This window comes from Aspergillus bombycis, assembly GCF_001792695.1.
Source record: "Aspergillus bombycis strain NRRL26010 chromosome Unknown contig00012, whole genome shotgun sequence".
In the NCBI taxonomy this organism is placed as follows: Eukaryota; Fungi; Ascomycota; class Eurotiomycetes; order Eurotiales; family Aspergillaceae; genus Aspergillus; species Aspergillus bombycis.
Window position 1 is genome coordinate 210,132 of NW_019170014.1, and position 25,517 is coordinate 235,648.

At 48.7% G+C, this 25,517-nt stretch overlaps 9 protein-coding genes across 9 annotated transcripts; 6 read left to right on the plus strand and 3 right to left on the minus strand.

The window, feature by feature from the left end:
- Positions 1–467: 467 nt before the first annotated feature.
- ABOM_003149 (uncharacterized protein) lies at positions 468–947 on the plus strand (the record flags this gene model as incomplete). The annotated part of the gene is made up of 2 exons (XM_022530279.1): positions 468–651; positions 733–947. The coding sequence occupies 2 exons, from the start codon at positions 468–470 to the stop codon at positions 945–947; spliced, it is 399 nt and encodes a 132-aa protein (XP_022392705.1).
- A 247-nt stretch (positions 948–1,194) lies between these two features.
- On the minus strand, positions 1,195–3,666 carry ABOM_003150 (glycoside hydrolase family 95 protein; the record flags this gene model as incomplete). Its single annotated transcript, XM_022530280.1, has 3 exons — positions 1,195–2,876; positions 2,921–3,144; positions 3,194–3,666. 3 exons carry the CDS (start codon positions 3,664–3,666, stop codon positions 1,195–1,197), a joined length of 2,379 nt encoding a protein of 792 aa, XP_022392628.1.
- Positions 3,667–6,247: 2,581 nt separating this feature from the next.
- On the plus strand, positions 6,248–6,554 carry ABOM_003151 (uncharacterized protein; the record flags this gene model as incomplete). The annotated part of the gene is made up of 2 exons (XM_022530281.1): positions 6,248–6,350; positions 6,415–6,554. 2 exons carry the CDS (start codon positions 6,248–6,250, stop codon positions 6,552–6,554), a joined length of 243 nt encoding a protein of 80 aa, XP_022392629.1.
- A 3,594-nt stretch (positions 6,555–10,148) lies between these two features.
- ABOM_003152 (fungal specific transcription factor domain-containing protein) lies at positions 10,149–12,457 on the minus strand (the record flags this gene model as incomplete). The annotated part of the gene is made up of 4 exons (XM_022530282.1): positions 10,149–11,183; positions 11,245–12,182; positions 12,233–12,355; positions 12,415–12,457. 4 exons carry the CDS (start codon positions 12,455–12,457, stop codon positions 10,149–10,151), a joined length of 2,139 nt encoding a protein of 712 aa, XP_022392630.1.
- A 684-nt stretch (positions 12,458–13,141) lies between these two features.
- Positions 13,142–14,034, plus strand: ABOM_003153 (uncharacterized protein; the record flags this gene model as incomplete). The annotated part of the gene is made up of 2 exons (XM_022530283.1): positions 13,142–13,477; positions 13,534–14,034. Coding segments are annotated over 2 exons (837 nt in total), but the record flags the coding sequence as incomplete, so codon positions are not given.
- Positions 14,035–17,165: 3,131 nt separating this feature from the next.
- ABOM_003154 (uncharacterized protein) lies at positions 17,166–18,341 on the plus strand (the record flags this gene model as incomplete). Its single annotated transcript, XM_022530284.1, has 1 exon — positions 17,166–18,341. The coding sequence occupies one exon, from the start codon at positions 17,166–17,168 to the stop codon at positions 18,339–18,341; it is 1,176 nt and encodes a 391-aa protein (XP_022392631.1).
- Positions 18,342–18,843: 502 nt separating this feature from the next.
- ABOM_003155 (TauD/TfdA dioxygenase family protein) lies at positions 18,844–20,115 on the minus strand (the record flags this gene model as incomplete). The annotated part of the gene is made up of 3 exons (XM_022530285.1): positions 18,844–19,012; positions 19,072–19,613; positions 19,672–20,115. The coding sequence occupies 3 exons, from the start codon at positions 20,113–20,115 to the stop codon at positions 18,844–18,846; spliced, it is 1,155 nt and encodes a 384-aa protein (XP_022392632.1).
- A 649-nt stretch (positions 20,116–20,764) lies between these two features.
- ABOM_003156 (putative FAD dependent oxidoreductase) lies at positions 20,765–22,450 on the plus strand (the record flags this gene model as incomplete). The annotated part of the gene is made up of 5 exons (XM_022530286.1): positions 20,765–20,898; positions 20,949–21,071; positions 21,119–21,392; positions 21,453–21,599; positions 21,647–22,450. The coding sequence occupies 5 exons, from the start codon at positions 20,765–20,767 to the stop codon at positions 22,448–22,450; spliced, it is 1,482 nt and encodes a 493-aa protein (XP_022392633.1).
- A 515-nt stretch (positions 22,451–22,965) lies between these two features.
- On the plus strand, positions 22,966–25,166 carry ABOM_003157 (putative MFS transporter Liz1/Seo1; the record flags this gene model as incomplete). The annotated part of the gene is made up of 13 exons (XM_022530287.1): positions 22,966–22,984; positions 23,074–23,283; positions 23,346–23,403; positions 23,454–23,592; positions 23,642–23,720; positions 23,773–23,959; positions 24,014–24,119; positions 24,173–24,297; positions 24,352–24,396; positions 24,452–24,555; positions 24,608–24,663; positions 24,720–24,835; positions 24,935–25,166. The coding sequence occupies 13 exons, from the start codon at positions 22,966–22,968 to the stop codon at positions 25,164–25,166; spliced, it is 1,476 nt and encodes a 491-aa protein (XP_022392634.1).
- Positions 25,167–25,517: the final 351 nt, after the last annotated feature.

The window sequence follows — 25,517 nt, forward strand, 5'->3', positions numbered from 1 at the left end:
GACAACTCCCTAAGCCGACATATAGAGTCAGGTTCACAAGTCTTTAGGGAAAAGTGACATCTCCCTGTTCCTATCACAGTGTGAATTCGATAACAGCCTTGCAACACTAAACATTTACTGCCTAGCTTTGTGTTTCCTCATCACACCAGATAGCCTGCACATCTACATGTCCATTGCGAGAGGGGACTGCATCACATAAGAATATCCTCTATTTAACTTGATATGTTAAGGATATGCACCGTAACGTGGCCACCACAGCCTCACGTGCGGCGTGCCCTACGTCATGGCCCGCCCCACCGACGTCAGAGCCGGATAGAGTAATCTATTTATACCAAGCCCTATACATGCAAACCAACACCGTTCAATGTGCACTTCACAACGTCCTTCTTTTTGAATAATAAAACACCTAACGTTACTGCAACTACCACACCATACTGTCCTACCATTTAAGTTACAACCCCTACACCATGAATCCGCTCAACCCCATCTCCCAGCCCCAGGAAGAAAACGACCCGAAACAGCAACAATCATACTACAACTGGCTTCGGGAACAATACAACATCCAATACGAGAAATGGTATCCCTGGATCGAAGACCAGTATCTGAAGTGGTTTGGAAAGGGGGATAATAAAGCTTCCTATATTACCAAGGGTAGGTATACCTCGTGTATATGCAGGCCTGTTTGTGTCTGTGGAAAGGGCGAAATAGCTAACTAGAAATATCTCGCTATAGACACGCTGGGCAAGTCCAAGGTGACCGGTATCAAACAGGTTGATCAGCTACAAGACGATGTGCATAATCTGGTTGGAAATCAGCTTGGTGATAATGGATTGCTTTCGCCTGTGGGCAAGTTAGTTTCGAAAGAGGGCATCAATCGGGCGGAGAGAAAGGGGAAGGATGAGGAGGGGAAATATGGATTTGGTGGGTTTGGAATTACAGGGAGATAATCTATGATGATGGGATGGTGATCGTGGTGAGGGAATTTGTATGATATTTTTGTGGAGGATACACCTTGGTTTTGGCACTGTCGATCTACTTGATGTTGTACTTATAGTTCTATTTATAGCTCCTTTGTTCTCTCTATACATGATATACTTGTTATCGCTTAGGTGTGTTCCAAGGGTTGGCCAGTGTACGGTTATGATTAGAAAGCACACGCACTCCAGATGTTAATCTGTTCGTCGGTAAGTTTGTCTAATGCAATGAGATCTCGTAGGTTTCGCCCTCCATACTCAAGATCTCCTCTCTATACACACTACCATTCACACTAAACTGTCTTCCATCCTGCACACGTATCGCCAATGGCCCGCCCGCTCTAGCCGTGACTCTCGCCCAAGTCAGCCTACCACCCGACCACTTCATATCCACCACAAAGTTCCCTCTGGCCACCAGGCCGTTCACCTTCCCATTCGGCACAGCTGACGGCAAAGCCGGCAACAAATGCACCACCCCAGCATGGCTCTGCAGCAGCATCTCAGCAACGCCCGCCGTGAACCCAAAGTTACCATCAATCTGGAAGGCCGACCCAGGCCCAGAGTCTGTATTCCATAGATTCGCACTCGGATACGTCTGCAGGAATACGTGCGTGTGGTTCCACGCGGCATCTCCGTCGAATAAACGAGAGTAAAGACTAATCGTCCACGCTCGCGACCAGCCTGTACTGCCGCTGCCGTGGGAGATGCGGTGGTCCAGCAGGACCTTTGCGGCGGCGGCTAAGGTTGGGTTCACAAGGGGCGTCATTTGAGATCCTGGGAAGAGCCCAAAGATGGGGCTCATGTGTCTGTGGCCTGCTTCGGTTTCTTTATATTCGTCACGCCATTCGAGGATTTGTCCGTAGGATCCGATTTGGGGGGGCTTGATAAGTGGTAGGGTGGATGCTGCTTTGGTGATATCAGTGTTGTTGATACCCAGGATTTTACCAGTTTCTATAATAGAGTGGAAGAGCTCTGACAAAAGCGTATTGTCCATTGTCGGGGCGATGTCGATTCCCTCCTCCCTGCCGCTCTGTCTCATGTCATCCGGCACGACAAACGCGTTTTCCGGTGAAGATGAAGGTCCTGTGCTCAGATATCCGTTGAAAGGGAACAGGTAGCAGTGGTAGAACTGTGCAGCGGGCCGCAAGAGCGGCCAGATGCGTTTTTCCAGGAGGGCTGTGTCCTGCGTGAAACGATAGTGTTCCATTAAATTCGCGGACAGCCATGCACCACCCATCGGCCACATCGTCCACTTAGTCCCGTTGTTCACTGGAACTGCATCTCCCCAGAGATCCGTGTTATGATGTAAAACGTAGCCGTCATTGTCGCAGTTGTACATGCGCCGCGCAATATCTTGCCCTCGGGGCTTGACGGTTTCAAGGAGAGATATTAGCGGCCCTAGCGTCTCTGCCAAGTTCGTTACTCCTGCTGGCCAGTAGTTCATCTCCAGGTTAATATTCACTGTGTACCGCCCTCCCCACGCCGGCTCGAAGTCTTCGTTCCAGAGTCCTTGGAGATTGGGAGGCAACGGCGAAGCGTCCGTGTCCCGCGACGACGCGATGAGAGAATACCGGCCGAACTGGAACATGAGGGTCGCTAGTTCGGGGTCCGTATCAGGGTCGATCTTGTATCTCTCAAGTCGGACATCAGTAGGTAAATTCCCCGCAGCACCAGACGACCCTAGGTCGAGGTGCACTCGGCCTGCGAGGGCTTCGTGATCAGCCGTGGCCGATTTCTCGATAGCAGGAAACCCGGCTCGCACGGCGGCGTCTAACTTGCGCTCTATCTCCGCCTCCCATGCTGGCTGGTCGGCATAACGATACGATGTTTCGGCATCAATGAAGATGTCCACGATTGTCGCATTATGGACTACTACCGAGCTCGCGTTGCGTGATACCCGCCCTTCTATTGTTAGTGATTATCTGTAGCAAATCTCGGGCACTCACCTCCATGAGCGACAATCCGGGCTGCAGCAGAAAAGCTGATCCCGTCTGACTCGGCCGTCAAGGCGCGCAATTTGAGTATTCCAGCGTTGCTTCCTGCGGTGGCTGAGTTCTCTACGACATACCGATCACGAGACAGCGAAGCCGCGACGTCTAACCGGCCAGCCTCGCTAGCCCTAAGTCGCGCTGCAATCACTCCGGCGGGATGGCTTGCAACGTACTCCCGCCTACTTAGTATTAGCATGTTTTGAGCGCTACTCAGACAGTTCCACATACCGGAATTTAACACCATGATGCTCATAGTCCACAACTGCACGCCCCTTGAGCAAATCCAATGACCGCGTATAGTTCTCTATATGAGAACCCTCATGGCCAAAGTCCAGAACCAACGAACCAAGTGGATGATATGCCCGAGGTTCATCTGGGCTCCCGACCATTTTCTCCAATGTCACCTCTCCAGCCGCGGTGATGTTCCCTTGTTTAAGCATAGAGCGGACAGGATCTAAGGCGCTGTACGCATCCGGGTTGACGCGGTCCATGAACTGACCGCCCCATATGGAATTCTCGTTCAGGGTTATATTTTCCACGGTAGAACCCCAGACTGCTGCACCTAGTCGGCCATTTCCGAGTGGCAGTGTTGAGGAGAAGTTGCTGGCTGGTGAGGTGTACCATGTAAAGTGAGATGGGTCGAAATGGGCGTGGGCGATAGTGGCCTCGACAATTAGGGGTAGGAGGGAAGGCAGACGCATGGTGTGTATCGGTGCGTATATGTGAGGCGTCAATTGTTGGAATTATGGGAGGGGGCAGGTTATAAATTGCGACCGGTACTCGTGGCGAGATTCATGCATCAATTGATCGATTGTTCATTATAATTCCACGAATCAGCTTGCGGAAGAACGCGCAGCTGCAGGGGGATAAATTAAAGGCAACAGTACTCATGCCAATCTTTCTTGGAGCCATCTGAAATGGTGAAATATACCCTGTGCTGCCCATCTTGACTTCGTGAGAGTTCTTGTGTCCATTTATCGTTTGCTTAGTGGATTGCTGTAATGGTATGCCAACGAAACCAGACTGTGTCGTATATAAACTCGGTTTATCGTACATTCGATTGTCTCAGTACTTGCAGGCTCTTGCTATATCGGTTACGAGGGCTTTCCAGCGGCCATTGCCTGATAATCTGATGTCACAGTTAGGTTCAACTTTCATGGTTGGTTGTTGAGCTGCTACGGCCGTTTGATCCACATACTGCGTATTGCCGTCTGTCGAGCATATTATACGGGTGAGAGATCATGGGTGCTTCCAAGTGTGATATAACAGGACTTTCGCATTATTTTCACCTCCACAATGTGCACAGCAAAGCTTTGTAGTAATATGGCGCCATCCAGTCAGAAAAGCAGTGTCTCCGCCCGGAGGATGGACACATGGGTTATCCCTTGTCATGGAGAATACCCAAGAATATCCGGTGCGGTAGTCGGCAATATGGGGATAGTAAGTACAAAGGCTTTATATGGACCATAAACAGGCCCACCCCCGGTGCTACAATGCGGAGTAATTGGGGAACTGCGGAACGGCCCTAATCCCATGATTGAAGAGGGTCAATCACTATCACACGAAGGGTAAACTGTCCTGTTTTAGAAAAGGTATTAGTCACATTCATATTTCGTCATTTACTTTAGAGGGGCAATAACTGCAATTCTCACGTATAGTATCAAACAAAGCGGGATAGAGCGCATTTACCTAGTTGGTAGGTTCATCGAGATACCCTAGTTGCGACTCAAAAATTTCGAGAGGAGCGCAGAAGTTCACTGCATAGACGGCAACGAGTATGTAATTTGGTGTTAAGTAGACTCACAGCTCAGAAGGTAGGGTCGTTGTAACTCGGCGATAGTGATGTGCGCTGCCTGTGACTTGACATAGGGAGCTCATGATCGCGAAAAGACAGAGATCACGTGTGTATGTCAGGCACCGACCATATCCATTTTGGGAAATCCTCATCTAGGGCCTGGTGCCCTTGAATATTAACGAGTGTACGATCCGGACATGAGTAACTCCAGTGTAGGATAGAATTCCGTGCGTCATTGATCTATAGGGGTCGTGTTGAGAATAGAATCATGTAGCAGTGTCTACTGTCCGCCCCACTTCTCCACAATATATGTTCGTATATACTCAAGGCAGACTTTAAAGCGAAGGAGCGAGACCAAAGGTAGTCAAGCTTGTCCACTGGTACATTACTAGACCCAGAGAGGCAACCTTGCATGTCTGCACATAAGACACATATATCACATGACCGAGTCAGCACACGAAAGACCTCTGTCTTACTCAGGATTTAGTGTTCTGTTTATGGGGAAAATACGAGAATCGTAGTAATGAGGAGGAGCCTTGAGTGTTGATTGTAAGATGTGTGATTCTAAGGTTCATTCTCTGCTAGGGTTCACAACGAGAGTAGAGTCGTGACGGTGTTAGAGACAGCTGGAAATACCTAGTAGCGTTGATCATGACGCGTTGAGTTGATGTGGCGGTCGTCATGGCCAAATTAATGGTAGTGGATACGGGCAATTACCAGTGTCTTAGTGCATTGTAGTCCTTGTACTTCTACTGTTACGTCAGTTAGGGCTGGTACTCTCCTACATATCAAATTTCTACCTGTAGGAATTTGAATCCCCTCTAGATATACTGTTTCTCATAAGTATGGTGCCTTAAAGTATTCGATGGTCCTTAGTTAAAGAACAGTCAAGTGCTATATTAGGTGTAAGGTTGGGCTTCGATGACACCATGGTGGACGCATAATCGCCGGCCAAGGGCAACCCTCGAGACACGTTGGAATTCCTGGAGCATCCCACCAATACTCATGCGATCATGACCTGCAACAACAACACGACCGCTTCGACCAACCTATCATGTCGACGCGTTTAGCATTGGGTGGCAATCAACTCCTTGAAGCTTGCAAAGCTAGTCGAGCCACGGCGCTGTCCGATTGGCATGACCACAGCCATCCGTCTCGTTTCCAGGGGCGTAGTGCAGCAGACCGGATCGACGACGACACGATATCCAATCGCTTCCCTCCATGATGATCACCAGTAAAGGGACTCGACAGGTCGATGGGCTGGATGTCTGCAGATGTCTCGTGACTCTACCCCGCGTTGTCATGTACTGATACGACGCAGCGATTGATATAAAGGGGCTAAATCCTGTCCTACCTGCTCTCGTATTCCTCTGGTCCTCATCAAGTCACTCGGGAGTGACAAGAGCTGCGACAAAACCTCGTCGTGACTAGCTGATACTTCACCTTAAATCTTCGTATTATCTACTATCTCTCACTATCCACACACGATGTCTGCTCCAGTGGTTCAGGGCCTGTCATCCTTGGGCTCTCAGGCGGGACAATATGCCAGGCGACAGGCCAACACATGGAGGGACCGACTCTTGACTACCGGTATGTAACCCGATACCAGACTCTCTGCAACGTCGACACCCTGGATGTGCCTAACCCAGAAAAGACAAATCTCGCCGCCGGGCACAAATTGTTCAGACCTCGTTCGCTGTCCACCGACCCGTCTGGATCACAGCGGGCGGTGCAGCATACACGACGGCAGCGGCAGCGCTGCTCACTCTACGATACATGAAACGATTACGATGAAAGAGTGGAAGGAGGGGTAACTCGATCCTTGATGGATACAGGGATGTTTCTGGTAAACATACACATACAGCGGGGGACTGGTCCACGACTGCATATTCATTTCATTTGTGATTTTCTTTGTTTTTTGTTTTTTGTTTTTCTATTATTATTTATCCTTGATTTATGATATGTGGGAAATATTTTGGTTTTTATTATTGGGGCGGGTGAATTGTCTATAGCCACCCCGGATGGCAGGGATGGAGTTACAGAGTTGTTACATTCAGGAAACTCAATGAAATGATGATCCATATGAACTTTGGCCAGTGTAGCATCGGTGGCGGTATTGCGCAGGGTACGGTATTGTCAGAAAGTATCCTGGGTGCTCCTTGGATGTACATCAATGCAACAACAGACTCGACCAGGGTCATCACACCACACCCGTCATGCCACATCGACGGACGCTGGAGGTACATCGATGTACCTCTGTGTCTCTCCGCAGGTCTTTACACGAAACGCACTACGAAGACCCCGGAAGAAAAACTCACCGACCCAATCCGCAAGCATCATTACGATCCACGACGACAGAGCGAGTTCATAGCGACCTTGAGAGACCTTCCAGCAGACTGGAGATACCTCTGAGGTACTTCAGGGAACTTCCACGTCCAAGGTAACTCCCCCCACAGCTCCACCAGAGCTGATACTCTAAATTACCGACTCCACCGCCCGTTGATCGAAGTGTCAGCGTACGTATCCGTACTTTGTAATGGATGGGGTCGATTGGACCAGACTGGCCGCGAGACTTTCAACCCCGCTCGATGGCGCCCAATAGCGGCCATGGCGCCAGGCTAGGTGCAGGATACCCCGGATCCAAATCTCAAGGCAACCCCGCACTCGGCACCACTTGGGCTTATCCACTTGCCGAAACTGGGTCCTGTAGTGCTGCGTTAGTAGTTGAACTATTGGTTTCAGGTCTAGTGTCGCCTGAGACATTCCTAATTTCTCTCATCATCACTCAGACAGGTCAATACACTATTTACTGTTTGGTATAACCCCCTAACGTCAATCCCAGACGCTAGTTCGGTATGCGCGTCGATGGATGCCGGGAGACCATGGAACTCTAGACAAGCCATGCATGCATGCTGATATCACCGGTCCCCCGCAAGGTATTGATAATCCACTGTCCTTACACTTCCGCTCGGAGCCGGGGTATGTCATATGACACCCACAGCCCTAACGCGGAGATTCCATTTTAGGCCACCCACGCGATGCATGATCGTGTCAGCGAATCATTCGTATTGAGCCAACTGTTGACGCTGCACGGCAGGGTGATAGCAAAGACGATCCCGCCCCTAACTTCTATCCCTTTTCCATATTTCTGTTGTTCCAACAGGATGTATGGCTGTGTTATACTGTTCTCGTCATGTTAAGAATATTTCTCTAGGCTGCAATCATTTTGTGATCAATGAGTTCCGGGATTAGAATTAAATGGCTTATAAATTCACAGTTCCTACACGTACCAACACAGCTCAGGTTACCTCGTAACCCTAAGCAGAAACTGTGTGGCGATTGTACCCGTCGGGACAATGGCGTCCCATTGGCTATCTGTCAACGGATCGAGATTCAAATGCCAGTGGCTCGGAGACGGTTGATTGCTTGGTCTGGGCGAGGCCATACACGCCAGTCTTCATGCTTGATGTATTGTGTACGTGATTTTGATGAACTATGATTTAGCTAGATTGCCTCGACTGTCTCTCATCTAGACTAGGAAGAGATGTATCAGTGTAATAAATATCAAGTAGAGAATATAACACGTGCGAATAAAGATATATATATATATATAGCCAGCGTTCAAGATATAGTCATCCATTTAAGCTCTACAAGGGCTAGTTGATATAATAAAACAATAATCATACTACCGAATTATATCTGGTCTACCAGTATGTACTATATAGTCGAGTAGTTGATCGAGCTTTAAGGATATCGATGCAACAATTGTAACCACCATCTTATCCTTATCTAACCTGCTGTCGAAGGTACTCTTATTGATCCTACACTACATAGTGGCTGTCATACATTCACGAAATACTCAGAGTTGTTTACACTTTTGAAGCCGAAAATACATCGAGTTTCAAGGAAGCTCTACCTTACAAACAAGGCGAACAGCATATCCAAGACTCGCCTTGAACCTTTCCATGGATGTTCAGGTAAAACAGCTTATTAATACATTGTGTTCAGATTGACATATTCATCGTCCAATATCGAAAGCAGTGGTTGCAAATTGAAATGATTCCTTTGGAATAACCTCGTCTCGTCCGATATCTGACATCCAACATTCTGTAACCACTAGCAAGACTGTAGGACACACATATCTCAACAGTCTCATACCGAGCCAGACACAAATTCCAATATACTGTTCTCTCGTTACTCAACTTTACTCCTGGCATAAATCCTTCCGCGCAATCAGCATTCACAAAAAGTGACCACTCCCCTCCCAGTTCGATCAACAGCGCACCCACAATCAGGGCAATAGCGCGGGGCCCAAAGACAGCCAGTGCTGGACAAACAAAAGGCTTGCTACCACAGGGAAAGAATGCCATCCTGACAGAATTCACCATGCGGACGACTTGTGGTTCTCTTCAGACTTTTGCTAATGCCGTTTATGCACGAGTCTGACACTCATATTGAGACTTACGCCGTTCTATTCTTTGATGGTCTTGTTCACACGGCTCATCAGTAATTAATCACAGAATTAACAATGCTTTGGGGGGTTCACCTGAATCTTTGATCGTTCTGTTTTAATACCTGTATCTTGTTTGCTTCTGGTGTTCGCTTTCAGGATGTTGAAATCACTATTCTGAGTCCTAGCCTGCTATCTCATTTGATAGCGGAACAGGACATTTGGTCTTGATCTAGTGAGTCCCAAAGTCTAGCTATTGGACAATATATCACTAGCTGTAAGGGCGTATATTCCAGTCTTGATCATGGTTTATGTATTTCTTATATGATTTTCATAAACTGAGACACAATCCTGACCAACATTATGTCCGGTCGACAAAAAAGGACTGACCTACGCTGTCAAAGAGTGGATCAATATCCCCAATATAGTCGCTTAGATTCGTTCCATATTGCAACTGTGTCAGACCCGATTATAAGAGCTTTGGGTGGCGTCACCAACGCCCTGTGATCCAGATATTTTTCCATGGTTGTGTGTTTCTGACCTAGACTAATAATAAGGTTTATCAATATAATAGTAGCTGAAAATAAACTCTACAGCAGAAAGTAAGTTTGGTATATATATACTGTTAGTTTTTGAAATATATTTGACTTGGGTTGGGAACATTTCTGAGGCAAATGATGCCACTTTGGAATACATATTCCTATAGTCAAGTATTACGGAATCACTCCGGTCAAATATCCAATAAGCCATTGAGCAACCCCCCAAGTCGTATACCTATTGTGGCTCAGAGCTGGGTAAGGATTATGCCGATAAGATCTGATTCTTATCAGGGCGGGTTGCAGGTCCAAATCATCAACCTCTACAAAAGTCTCCGCTAGGTCTATATACAGGTGATTTTGCAACGCGAAACGTCATAAAGACATGAAGCTGGATCCTGCTTAACAGAACATTGGCCATATGGCTCGTTCCTTTGAGATGTCAATCCAACTAGGCAATGGCGCCTGCCGACTAGCTGTCAGCTGTTCATCCTGCCTTCTCCACACCTCTGTTACTAGATCACTTGCAATCTTATAGGGAGCAAGCCCGCTCATGAGATTTGCCCTTTCCAGTAGGTATAGGATAGATTCACGCTGTTTGTGGGTTGTGGCTTCGCAACCCGCGATAAATAAGGGCCAGAGAGTGCCTAGACCCAGGGGATCTCCCACTTTCAGCCTTCTATAAAACGCAAGCAAAGATGTAATAACCTTCTCGACTTCACCTTCTAGGACTGCTGGATATGTCTGTCGAACACGTCTGTGGAAAAATATAATCAAGGCAGAATTGAGTGCTCGGAAGATAAGCGTGTCATGCATTGTTTGCTCGCTGCGATGATTTGACTCTGTTTCGCGCGCGGTATAATCATGTATCACACGCTCGAGGCGCGAGGCGCGGTCCTGTAACGCTTGATATGTATTGCAACTCATCGTGATCTCTGTATTCTGTGAATTTCTCAGGGTGTCCATGATGTTTGCGAGGCGGGTAGTTTGTGATAACAAACTAAGCCAAATCTCTGGTATCCCGTAAACCTGTTTACTAAGAGTCTCGGACGATTTTCTTGAGTCCTGCAGGTGGATATCTGTGATGTCCGCTCTTCGGCATTTTGGTTCGTCGATATTGAGGTCGTTGTCGGGACTTTCTATATGTAGAAAATCATCTAGATCAACGCCCTGAGCATAGCTTGGTATGGGCCGCTCTCCACTTGCTGTGGGCCTCTTCGATTGGCAGTGTAGATTGAAAGTACTTAGCGATGACGGTGATAGAGTGTAGTCATGGAGGACATAGGTACTTTCACCTGAAATCCGAAGCCAGGTGTAGATATTGAGCAGAAGACGCATTCTTCGTGAAATCTTGCGCTTTGGGAGTCCCCGTACGCGCAGAAGTCGCTCCGCGTCGACAAGATAGCACCTTGCATCTCGATGTTGACCGGAGAATACCTTAATGTAGTCAGTACTGACACGCAGGGAGAAGAGTAATTGCGGGACGTGGTGCTCCTACTGTAAATTTTATCATTCCATAAAGAGCCATCAACTGGTCTTTAAGTTTGGCCTTTCTGGGTCCTCCAGTCTCCTCGCTCAAGGATATTCGTATGTGACTTTTTGCCTCCGCATAACATCGCTCTGCAAGCTTTTCCCAATACTCTCGCGAAGAACGCAACTTGTTCTTCGAAGGATTTGTCGCGAGGTCGATTGCAGAGCATGCAAGGAGGGAGTATAAATGCGCATGTCTCGCATGAGTAACGGTTTCGCAGTTCATTATCGTTAATGCTCCCAGTGTAAGCAACGCAGCTGGGATATTAACAATATCCCAGGGTGACTTCTTGCTTAGAGGAACAACCGTCATCTGGGGTACAACACCTTTTTGGAAATGCTTTAGTAATTCAGGGGCATTCTTCAATATATCATCATTTATGTACGATCGATGTGTCAAGGTCTGTTGATACGCAGGGTTTCCGGAAGAAATGTCACAGCCTTCATCGTCGTCAAAAGTTGGATATGCTATCGGTGTCTGGCCAGTCAAATGGCCATTCAAATGCAACAAAGTTGTGCAATCAAATGTAGATTGAAAATCTAAGTCATGGTAGGCCGAAAGCGCCGGAAACTCGCTACCAAGGTCGAGAATGTCGTCCCATTGCAGGAAGGAATCTACAGGAGCTGGGGAAACATCTAGAACTGTTGGAACGCTCGCATTGGAGACCTGAATGCTGGGAATCTCATCTGTAGGTGGTTCTGCCGTAAGACAAGGGACTTGTATGTCTTGCGATTTGCCGGAGGGGGCAGAAATATGAAGCACAGCGAAAGGGCCAATTCTTGCCTCCCGTTCGGATCGAAAGCACGGGGTTCTTGACATTGTATCAATCTCCTCCAGGGAAGCATCAACAGAACCCAATAGCAGATCCTTGCTGAGGGCAGCAGTCATCGAACGTCTATCCTCTTCTACATTCAATGTCAGCCATTGGCTTTGCAGGGACCATTGAATTATCCACCGCGGGAGGTGTAGGTACCCGTTAACAAATGATGCCTGACCCCAAACCTAGCGATAGGGCCAGCCTCCATGTAGGCGGATGTACGTTTCCGAGAGGACGCCCATCGAATTTCATTCGAAAACCCTTCGCAAGTTAGGCCTACTGCCGAGCATGTCTGGCAGGTAGGCCGTTGCGTATCGCACCTAACATGCCGGCGTCTACAAGTCCTGCAACTGCCCAAGACATGGTTTCGACGAGCTCTAGATCTGGCTGACATGACTCCAAGACGAGATAATGACACTAAAGATTGCCTTGAGGTTGATCGATCCCTGTACCGGAATCTCTAAGCCGGCGAGAGAGCACCGATGATGAATGATAATAGATGATCAGGTGACCGGATCCGCTTGCCCTAGTCTATGGAGACACTGTCAAGTGCAAGTCGTTCCGCGGATAATGCTGACATCGAAACGCCTCCCACTTGCCATATCATCGGCATGCTATACAACAACTACTTAGTATGCTACCACGAGAACTAGTCGTCCAGTATTTCCAATGCCGACCCTCCCGCTTATTTTTTGTCTTCCCTCTTTTAATTTCCGGATGGAGCTCATATCTATGATATGCAGCATTATCATAAAGCCGCTGGAAAACATTTTACGGATAGAGTATGCAAGGTACGACCTTGGCGCCATATAATCAATGTTTTAATCGAGTGGGATTGACAGCTACTGTTAAATTGGGAGGTCCTCAACTCCTGGCCCAACCATTTCTTTATATGATCTTGATGTAGCATTATAGAAAGGCCATATGCTGTGTGCGCTCTATATTACTTTGTATTTATACATTTATTTGTTTGATATTTATTTTTTATTCTTTTTTTTTTCGCTCGTAGTATGAGATAGATCTATTCTAGACCAGCAATGGAACAGGCACGTGACCGCCATCTTATCTCGATTCCCGATGCGATTTTCCGCTTTTCCACCGCGCAAGATGGCGAATGGAAGGACACATACCAAAATCGCTGGAACTGCGGACTACGACGACCCCACTTTCTGGGATAGGAAGTTTGCGACCGGTCAAGATGTGGGTGAATGGTTGAATCCCGGAGAAAATATCGTCCAGGCTGTTCTATCCGACTTAGACACCCGATCATTTGTCCAAGAACGTTCCCCTCGAGCGTTGCATCTGGGACCCGGTATTTCGAAACTAGGAACAAAGCTTCGCGAGGCCTTTGTGGACCGCAACTGGAATGGCTCTGGCATCGTGGTACGTTTGCTCACCACTGTTCAAGATAAGTCTCTGCTGACGCTCAACCGTCATAGAATGTTGATTTTTCCTCCGAAGCCGTCCGCCTTGGCCGGGAAATCGAGAGCAAACAGGACCCATCGCATGCAATGCACTGGTTACGTGCCGACCTTCGGGCATGGAACGATCTGTCGAGCCTGACCCAGTTTGCCCCCTTTGATATAATCCTCGATAAAAGCACGAGCGACGCCATCGCAACCTCCCCATCCATAACGTTCTCGCCGACCTCGATCTCACACGATATCTGCCCGGTCCTGCGCGACGTTGTGGATACCCAGGGAGAAATCACCGTATCCCCGGTCGAGCTGTTGGCGCTACATCTTGTCCCATTGACTACCGAAGGGACGATGTGGATCGCCCTTTCGTACTCAACCATGCGATTTGATAACCTTCCATGGCTAACGAAACATTGGGATCTCGTTTCCCGTACCCCGCTCAAGGCGCCTCAAGGTCAGGCTTCCTCATTTGCGTATACCCCTGAGGTTTTCCATTGGCTATATACACTGCGGCGAAAATGATTGGTTCTTCGTCACGCCGAGATAACTACATAACGGACAGGACTAGCGTGAATTAAACGAGATTTAATGAAAGGTAATTTCGACACTATACACTCGTTGCGCCTTGCGACGATTGTGGGGAACGCCACCCTGGCCATGATCACAGATCGCTCGACTGTGCCGGCAACCCCATCTCTCCCAGCCCAGAACTCCTGCTGCGACATCAACAGCACAAACATATAGCAGCCAGTTCAACCCTTCACTGGCTGCTAACTGGGACATCTCGCATCAACTTCTTGCCCATTAGCCTTATTCTCAGTAGCTGCCGACTGGTCTGGTAAGATAATGGTGAAAGTCACTATTGTATATTCACAGAAAGACAGGGTCGCGCTTAGGAGCCAAAGCCTTCGGGACTCCTTAGTACTGCGGCAAAGTGACTGGACTCTGGAGTCTTTGTAAATTTTAAACTTTTGTAAGCAAGTATTATGGTAATGGACAAATAGTTTAAAACTGGAGACCGGAAACCTTATCATTCAAGGCCGCATTACGCTAGATCTAGCCCCCTGAAGTTACTAGCAGCCGCAGCCTTCAAACATCTGGTGGAAAGACTCTTCGGCGTCGCGCCCGAGAGTAGTTTAGTTTTCTACGCCGCTGATTGATCAAACAATTAGATAGTGTGCAGGAGAGGGTGTAGCAGAATACTGCGTGTTGGATCTTCATCGTTCCGAGTCGCAAGTTCGAACTGCTAGTCGCGGCTCCTCTAGGGTATTTTTACAACTCCCGAATATATATCTATCTTGTCCCCCCTGTATCCTTCTCGATTTGCGAAATCCCTTACTAACTTTATTTTATATTCACTACTGTTACTTGGAAATAATTCCAACACAAAAAAACACTAAATAGATCATCCTATTGCTCTTTGCCTTGATATTCACATCGATAATTTTATATTTGCTATATTTAGCCGACAATACTCCTCGTTCTACGCCGCCTTAAGTATGCGACTGACCCTCGCTGGGGGGCTTTTGCCCATGTAGCCGGAATGACTCCTATTATGCACCCTTGAATCAACCTACATCAACATTTATCAAAATCCATGTCGAGCTTTCGAGCCGATGGAGGAGGAGCAGAGGTGGTACAGAGTCGAAGCGGCAGATGTGGATTAAGTTGGCGCGACACGAGATCTTGTGTGTTGTTGAACGACCGGGTAGTCCCGGTTACACACCCACCGTGGCCTTCAATCGTCATAGTCCAGATGACGTCTTGAGAGATGCGAGCTGCTTTGTGTTTTGCTCGGCGTGGAATTCGGTGGCCGGGGAATCCGCCATGACCCTTGATCCAAACTCGGCGCTACCCAATAATGCCGCCCGCATAGGTAGTCTGAAATTGGTCCCAAGACGTTCAGTTAGTGACTTTCATCAGGGGTGATCCTCCCAAATAGTGACTGTTGGGGACGTGCGCAAGTAGTGTACGGAGTACAAAGTGGTTCAGATGACGAAGGCGGGGAGTAGGAGTCTCGGACCATGGTTCAAACGGTGTTATTGGTGTCCGACCGCGACAAATGGGTCTCCCGACAACATTCAAGCGAGGCGGTCGGTGTTCGGCCATGGGTGAATTGTGGGTAGTTGTTAGTTCAGAGTTCGGAGGCCAAAGATGGTCGTTCCTATGTATATTAATAGTTGTGGCAGCGCATCTTCGTATCGTTGCGGTTACCCCTGGATGCGACCTTCGTTTAAAATCAACTTAATTGACAAGGCTGAGTGAAGTGGCGCCACCAATTGAATTGACGTAAAATACGAGGCGATTTGATTCGCTTAGTACGGACTGGATCAGTGCGCACGGGGATGGCCCGCGCCCGCTGGAATGTTGGCGACGCAGTAGTCAGTACTAGTATGTACTTTGTAATTTGGCGGATATCGACAGGACTACTGCGTAACTCGGATAGGATTCGGACAACGTGGGATGGTTCAATGTAGATTTGGTTCAACGAATATCTCTTGTCTCCGATGTATTGGTCCGATATTGGTTGTAGTCTCCTCGCCTCATCTCCTAGGATGGGGGTACTCGTAGCACCAGCAAGTATGTACATTCCTTGCACTTGGAAGACAGGCTCCACTGACCGGAGATATTTTCCTGAGATTTCGAAGAAAACAAACTTTCCTGCTCGCTCAGGGTCATTTCTATTTAGGTGGTAGTCCTGTGCGGATCATTTTAAAACTTGAAGAACAGTCCGATCGGAATATACAGGCGCCTCGCATCGTATTCCTGCCGGTGGGTCAGGGTTTCATTAAAAAGGCCGTTGGAAAACGGATGGAGTTTGCTCAGTTTGCGTGCCTGTCACGGGAATTGAACCGTGGATCCCGTTGTGGAGGCTGACAAGGTGTCAAGGCTAGCGTCCCGGGCGGTGAGGGGCGATTCTGCCAGGGGGAAAAAAGAGTAGTCCGACGCCCCAGACCCATAGACCATTTCTGTTCTCCTTTGCGGGGGGGTAATATTGCCTGATCCTTCATTCCTCGGTGGGCTAAAAAAGCCATGTCCATGCTCCCGTCCCTTTCTCCGAGCTTACTGCCAATCTCCGTGCCACTTGCATATGCTAGCTTTCTCAATCACTGCAAGCGCAGTAGAATGTGATATCGCCACTGCTCCTCAACATCTACTTTCCATCCAGAATGGTTGGTGTTCCGCGCAGCAAAGGCTGTTCGCTCTGTCGCCAGAGACGTATCAGGGTCGGTTATTGTTACCCCTACCCCTTCCCCTTTTCTATCCTAGTAGATATCCTCCTTTTTGGTGTATTATATCCTGAATCAATCGTTAACTTCGATGGGAGTGATTAGTGTGATCAAAGCCGACCGCATTGCTCTCAGTGTCGCAAATATGGCGCCGTGTGCCCCGGCTATAAGCGCTCACTGAAGTTCCAGGATGAGGGGCCTCGTCTGCAGGAACGGTACATCATTACCTCCCCAGATACGGATGGGAGTGATGAGGGATCAAGTCCAGTGTCAGACTCGTTGCCGGTAAAAGCCCAGAGGCAAATGCGTTGCTTTGCGGGTGCCTCCCTCGACCAGCGGGTTTGTCCGTCCCTGACATACAAGTCGTTCTTGGGTCAGCAGCCACGCCTTTTCAAAGAATTCGTCTGTGCCTCGTTTCCGACCATGTATTATCATAATGAATTTCGGTTTGGACCCGGTTTTACCTTCCCGGACAACGTTATCAAAAAGTTTGGTTCCAAACCTTACTACGATGCCACCGTGATGTCTCTGTCCTTAGCCTGGCTTGCACATCAGACAAAAGACCCAAACCTAGAATATGCAAGTCGACAAAAGTACGCAGAAGCCTTGAGTGGCATCAAATACGCCCTGACATCGGAAGATACCGTGTCGGACGCCCTGTTGATGGCCGTCATACTGCTGGCCTTCTATGAGATGAACGTACGCACCACGGAAGATGCTTGGCTCTTCCATGCCAACGCAGTGAAGCAGCTGATGAAGAAGCGTGGCATGAGAGCCCATTTGAGTGGCCCTGGGCGCGTTTGTCACTTTGCCTTCAGGCCGTTTCTGATTGGTGCTGCGCTCCAGAAGGGTGAATCATGTTTCTTAGATGAGGATTCATGGCAGGACTTGGCAGCATCTTTGCGGAGCGAAGACTCTCGGAAGCAAAACGAATGGGCATTTTATATCGATGTCTATGAAACCATCTTCATGGAGCTTGTTAGGTGTCCCGGCTATATCAAGGAAGCCCGGGGAATCTTTTCTGCGGCCTCACCAGAGGCCAAATCTCTGGCTCATCGTATTCGTAAAACATGTGATCGACTGCGACGGCTAAGCAAAGAAATGCGAACCTTACTTAGTGCGCATAACCAGCGAAAGCAGGGCATCACTCTTCGCTTCGTCGGGCCGGAGCCCAAACTCTTCCCGGAAACGAGCCCATCTCTTCTTCTTCGTGCTGGGGTCGATGCTGTTCGTATCCTCGAACAAATCTTAGATCGAATCACCATTCCTATACCTACCGTGGAACAGACCTTAATCATCCGTGATGGAGCGATAACACCGGTGTCAAGCCCAGACAGCTCAGGCGATGCGGATAGTCCACCACTCTTCTCCTTTGGTTTGTCCTGCGAACTTGGAAACGGTCCACAGGCTTCGGTCGGTGATGATGCTCAACGCGCATTGACTTGGCTGGATCGGGTCGCCGGGGCAATGGGGCTATTAGGAGCGGAAATCACGTACGGAATGAAACCGGGAATCCACACAGATCTTGCTCTGCGAACTGTTCGCACGTTAACCCCTGTGGATGACGACCTCCCGGAGCCTCGTAGGTCGTCGGACTGAGACAATGGAGACCAACAAACTGTATTCAATCAGCGCCCTAAGTGATCCTAAATCGACCCTCAATCACTACAGATGGAATGTGTGCATTTGAGAATAGGTATAGTCCTCGATTCGTCAGCGTTGGACGGCTAGTCTATTCGCGCTGTTCATCTACCAATCACCAAAGTGCTTGCATCATATTATTGCACGCCGGACCGCCCCACGCTGCAGCTCATTTTGCGTTATATAACGATTGCGTTACATGCATCTATAAAACGTTGACGGCCACCGACCCCGCCGTCCTGTCTATCCCCGGAAACAACTATGCACCTACAGGCTCGCATAGGAACACCATCGAGTTCAATCATCTCTCCTATTTGTAGAGCTGTCTCTTATTCTTCACTATTGGGTCCTTGTCCTGGCAATCTGAGGTTTCTGAGTCCTCCATACTAGATTGACATTTTGGATGTACCATTCCCACCACATAATCATAATAAAACCTTTGTTAGTCGCTACGCCGACACTACTGTCTATTCAGCTCTTGGATCTCATCAGCGCCCAGCAAACCCAATGCCTGTCTTCGGGTAGGGGCGTTGGGATCGAAGAAAGGCTTCTCCGCGAGGGCCGTGACTCGAGTGCCATGCCTGGGCTCCGACCCTTCGTAGTCCCAGCTGGCATTATGAATGGTAATTCTGCTTAGTGTTAGTTCCTAATCTAAAGAAAGACGGTCCATCAAGGAATATTCACTAACCTATTGTCCCACAAAGCACTAGTCCGAGGAGTCCACTTGAAGCGAACTTGAATGTCAATATTCTTCTCGTATACATCGAACAGATACCCTAGAATAACATCACTCTCGGCCTTGTCTAACCCGACAATCCGATCAGTCATCGCTCGGTTTACCCATAGCGCCTTCCAGCCCGTCGCCGGATGAACACGGACAATCGGATGCTCTCGTTCAACATATTTCGGACCTGCTTCGGGGTTCTTGCGGTCTAGGTAAGGATGTGCGGATCGATAGATGGCTGTTCTTCCATCGATGATTTTACGGAACTCCGGGGACAATTTCTCGTATGCAGAATACCCGCTGGCCCACAACGTATCTCCGCCGACGGTCGGGACCTGGTCATTGTGAAGATGTGTCACTCCTGCCGGTTGGCGCTCATGAACTAGGTCAGTGTGCCAACGAGAGGCGCCTCCCGGCCGACGATAACCCGCTGCCCGCTCCGTCGCTTGGAGAGCCGGCCATAAGACCGACACGCCCGGAAGACCGGGCACCTGGGGCACTTGAGGCTACGGCGCTATATTAGAAAAGGAACTCGATAATCTGACATGGAGGATGAAAACAAACATGGACCTCGACCTCTCCAAAGTATTCACCAAGAGCCTTCTGTTGCTGAGGAGAGAGATCCTGATCCCGGAAGAAGACAACGCTCCGTTCCGCAATCAGTAGACCCAACTCGTCCTTCTGTTGGTCAGTCAAGTCTTTAAGCTGCAGTCCCACGATTTCGGTTCCGATATGCCTGGTTAGGTGAATCACTTCTTTTGCTGCAGACAACAATGCCTTCTTCTCCGGGTCGGCACGGGTGCCGGGATCTACATGTGGACGGTCATAGTTTCTGATGTTGTAAACATCGTCAGAGTACAGAGGTCGCGACGGCCGATACGGATACCCATTGGAAAGATCAATTCCCGCTTTTACAAGCCGTTCACGGCTGGCTGCAGGAAGGGCGAGAGTATCCTTCTGGGGCTCGGCGACGTCAACGATACTCGGATCGATAGGGGCCGGTGCCATTGTGTAATTGATATTTAATCTTTTTTTTTTTTCTTTTTTAACAATCCATGCTACACAACAGCGTTGGACAGAAATGAACCAAATAGTCTTATTATATTCGTTCCATAGGCACTGGATTGATAATCTTGATCAAGTCACCTGCGGAGACGGGATCACATCATCGCCAATAACCATTGCGCCTTCTACATCCCATTCGTCGCATATTAGAAGGATTCCCTACATATACCCACAGATGCAACCCCTCATCTCTCCGCAAGTCTCCTGCTTCTAGAGTTGCTTATCTATACCCACTCTGGAGCTTGAACTCAATCAACCGGAGCCCCTCCGATATCACCATACAGGGATGTGATGGCGACTCAAATTGTCTGATTTCCAATCGGTCAGCACTACGGTTTTTGATCCAATATTGGTCCACCATATTCAATCAACACTTTAGACGGCACACCTTTCCGATACTTCGCTTGATTAACATGGTCGTTGTGGTGGCGCGTTGCATACTGCCGCGGCTTGTGCCATGACACCACTCTAACCTGGCATAACGTGAGCTGTGACGGCACTAGCGCCTTTACCACCGTCATAATCATAAAGGTGTCTCCATTCACACATGGTATTTGCTTCAAAATCCAAGCAAATACACAACAGTAACATTATGACTCGCGCACAAATCCGTAAGGTGGCGGTCATTGGTGCCGGTATTAGTGGTGTTGTTTCCGCGGGACACCTCCTCGCGGCTGGGTTTGATGTGACAGTCTTCGAGAGAAATAAAGTTGCAGGAGGAGTCTGGTACGTGCCGTGTGGCCTCCTCCTTATGCTCAGAAGCTAACGGAAGACAGGCTGTACGATGAACGACAGCCGGTAGAGCCGCAGTATCCCGCGACGAAGCCGTCAGAAACAGATCAACCGGCGAAAGATCAACACCAGAAGGAGAGATTCATTCTCGAACATGCACCACCTGGGTAAGACCTTCAGTTATGATGTCGCCTGCTTACCGCTGACTCTGTAGCCCCTGCTATGAGGGTTTGAGGAATAACGTTCCCACGCCTTTGATCCGCGTGAAGCTCAATGCATGGCCGGAAGGCACTCCAGACTTCGTCAGCCACGATGTAATCAAAGACTATATTCAAGATACATCTCGGAAAGCGAAAGTTGATGACGTCACAATTTATGGAGCACGAGTAAAAGACCTTCGCAAACGTGGTGATAAATGGGAGGTAGTCTGGTCGACAGTCCGCGAGAACAGCCAGACAGATACCGTGGTCGAAGTGGAAGAGATATCGGTAAACAACATCATTGCATAGAGGGCTTCATGGTATTTGAGTTAACGGGAAATTGCGCAGATATTTGATGCGATAATTGTCGCATCTGGACACTACCATGCGCCACGTATTCCAGATATACCTGGCTTGTCGGAAGCGAAGAGCCATTGGGATTCTCGAATTATGCATTCGAAGGGGTATCGAAAGGCGGAAGGCTTCGAGAACAAGGTACAATAGCTCCATGATACGAATAGTCAGACGCTGACCAATACTAGAATGTCCTTCTTGTTGGCGGTGGAGTATCATCTACGGACATTGCGAAGGAAATTGGCCCCGTCGCCAAAACTGTCTACCAAAGCACGAGGAACGGCGACTTTGATCTTCCAGAAGCCATGCTCCCTGATAACGGGGTGAGGATTGGCGAAATATCCCACTTTGACATCGAGAGCGGCAAGGGCTCAATTTCCGATGACGAGGCTTTACCCTTAACCATACATCTGAAGTCGGGACAAAAACTATGCGGAATCGATCGGGTGATCATCTGCACTGGTTATCACATCACCCTTCCTTTCCTGCGGGATTACCACAGCGACGACACGCCTGCTGAACTTGCTGATGAGAAGATCTTGGTCACTGATGGGACTCAAGTGCATAATCTGCATAAAGATATATTCTACATTCCCGATCCCACACTGGCCTTTATCGGGGTTCCCTACTACACCGCCACATTTACCCTGTTCGAATTCCAGGCGCTCGTGGCGACGCAGGTCTTTGCCGGAATCGCCAAGACACCTTCTGAGGATACCATGAGATTCGAGTACTTGGCTAAGATCAAGGAGGTTGGCAGTGGGAAGAAGTTTCACTCGTTGAAAGATAAGGAAGAATTTTACGTGAGGGATCTATTGCAATGGGTGAATGATGACCGGGCAACCTATGGGCTTAGTCCCTTGGAAGGACATTCCCCCCAGTGGCTTGGAGCCAAGGAGGAACATCGAAAATGGATTCAAGATCGTTGGCAGACCACAGGTCGGAGGGACAGTGGTGTCGGCGAGCTTCCGGTGTTGGCAGTATGTAGTTAAATTGGGCCTTGCTGGAACCTGCCCTATTATCGGACACTATCTCGAACTAGGAATAATATCCTGTCCAGTTGTCACCTCCTAGCGACCGTCGCTTACTGCAATGGTCTATTACAAGGATTGGCCAGGCTCACCAAGCGTTAAGTTCAGTAGGATCCCGCCATTAAAAATGCTCGGCACATCATCCATACTCGCGATGACGAGCTCCGCGACAACAACGAATCTTTAGCCCCAGTCACGCCACAGCTTCCCTATAGAAACTGTCTGATAGACTGCGTGTACACGGTCTTTATTGGCTAGAGTTTTCCATCATGACTCGAAAAACGAATGTGAATTTTCCCCGCACCAAGCTGTATCACAACTCCAGATGGCCGTTCCAACTGCCGATGCAGGAATTGCGCCAACACCACTATTATGAGCAATTGAGACTCTTATCGAGTGGCCAGGACCCTTGACACTAGAAGTGTGGAGCTAGTTCTATCTATGATGTCTGAGAAAAATAGCATTAAGCGAACAACATGTGGAGGAAGCTCAGGCGTAAATGGGACGGATATAATTTTTATTTAACCCCGATCGCATTCCATTTCCTCACAGCACGGCCAGCTGCTGGGACTCTAGAGCTACAGGAGGATCTCTTCTTTTGTCCAAGATAGACAACATGGCTCCATCGCAAGCCATAGCAGAGGAACGAGCCGTCGATTCAACGAGCGACATTGTACACAAATCCCCGAAGCGCAAATGGGTCAGTTATATCTGGGACACATTCGATAAGTCGCCCGAGGAGCGGAAGTTGATGTTTAAATTGGATTCGGCAATTTTGACATTCGCGTCTCTTGGTGCGTTTGTACTTCCTTTTTGTCTGGTTTTATGAGTGGGCGGGGACTGACGATATGGATAGGATACTTTATCAAATATCTGGATCAGATCAATATTAACAATGCCTTCGTGTCTGGGATGTGAGTACTTCACAAGGAAACCGAGGGACGGTCCATTGACAATTCATCAGGAAAGAGGATCTAGGCATGTACGGCAACGAGCTCAACTATATGCAGGCTTGCTGGACGGTGGGCTATGTTATTGGGGAAATTCCGAGCAATATCCTTCTTACGAGGATTAGACCTAGATATTGGCTTCCAGCTATGGAGGTATGCCTCTCGTTTATGACCGAGTGCTGACTGTTGCTAATGGACACAGTTGCTCTGGACTGTGTTAACCTTCGCGTCGTCTCGATGTAATACTGCGACTCAGTTTTACGTTCTGAGGTTCTTTATCGGTAGGGAGGATCCACCATCTTTGACCGTATACTTAGAAACTAACCAGCAAAGGCCTCGCGGAAAGTACCTTCTACCCCGGCATGCAGTATCTGATCGGCTCGTGGTACCGGAAAGACGAACTAGCGAAGCGATCATGTATCTTTCATACCAGCAGTGGTATTGCGAGTATGTTTTCGGGGTATTTGATGGCTGCGGTATATAATCTCGAGGGACGGGGCGGGTTTAGAGGATGGCAATGGTATGGCTTTCATCCATGTTGAAAGGTATTGCGGCAACGGCTAAGCGGTGATAGGTTGTTTATTGTGGATGGTATCATCTCGCTCCCGATTGCATTGAGTGGCTTTTTTATTCTGCCTGATGTGCCTGAGATCTCGAATCCGTGGTATTTGACCAAGGAGGTGAGATCTGTTACACAGTCTTCGCGGCGTATATTTGCTAATGTGGAGTTCAGGAAGTGGCGCTATCGCAGAAGCGAATGCAGCTTGAAGGACGCAAGAATAGGGAGCCGTATACTAAAAGCAAGCTGAAGAAGATCTTCACATCATGGCATATTTATCTGCTTACTGTGCTGTATATGTAAGTTCGATTTCCATAAGGTGATATAGTTTAGCTGGGCTAACAAACGAGCAGAACATTCAACAACGGTGCCGCTGGATCTCAACCCGTCTTCCAACAGTGAGTCTACTATACCCACCTAGGTAACCATGTGGTATATAGCTAACAGAACCAGGTGGCTCAAAAGCTCGACGGACCCCAAATACTCCGTCGGCCAGATCAACGCCTACCCAACGACCACAGGCGCAGTCCAGGTCGTGACTACGCTTGCCTACGCCTGTACATCCTTCCCCCCACCATTACCATCGATACAGGAGTCTGACATTAACAGGGTCCTCCGACACATTCCTCAACGGAAGACGCTGGCCGCCCATCATCTTCGGAGCGGTAAGGCACATCAGCCTCACATTCATCCCGAAAGTGTCCCAAACTAACAAGCCCAGATCATAAACATAATCTGCTACGTCTCCCTCGCAGTCTGGGACATTCCCAACGGCTGGAAATGGACCTGCTACATCCTTGCCGGTGCAGGGTACGGTTTAAGTGGACTTTGCATGGCGTATGTCTCTCATTCTCCCCTCCCTATTTTCCCTGTTATTCACCCTCGCAACAACCCCGTCCATGCATAGACGCACCAAATCTAACACGCTGAAAATAGCTGGGCCCACGAAATCTGCTCCGATGACAACGAAGAACGATCCCTGGTAATCGGCAGCATGAACGAAATGGCCTACGTGTTCCAGGCGTGGTTACCCCAGGTCGTGTGGCAGCAGGTGGATGCGCCGCAGTATCGGAAGGGCTTTATCGCTGTTTCTATTCTGTCGGTTATATTGATTGGCACGGCGTCGTGGATTAGGGTGCTGCACTTGAAGGAGAAGAGGGTTAAGTGAGTTCTATCTTTCTTTCTTTCTCTGTTTCTCTGTTTTTTCTGTGGGTTGGCGTGCTTGGGGTGGGTGCTAATTGCTTTGGTGTTGTAGGGCTAAGACGCCGCGGGTCGAGAGTGAGGAGAGCAGTATTTCGGGGACTGAGAATGGGGGAGATGTTCAGGAGGGCGTGGGGAAGATTTGATCATATGGAGATGGGGTTTGAAGTGGGGGTAGAAGTTCAGCTGGGGTTACAAAAGAAATGTTCTTAATGCAGGTAGACGAGGCCTCGTGAGAAGGTAATGAATGTATAACGCCGACTATGCCATATAAATAGAGATCAGCTGAGGGCTGGCGTCGAAATTTCGTAACGGTGGA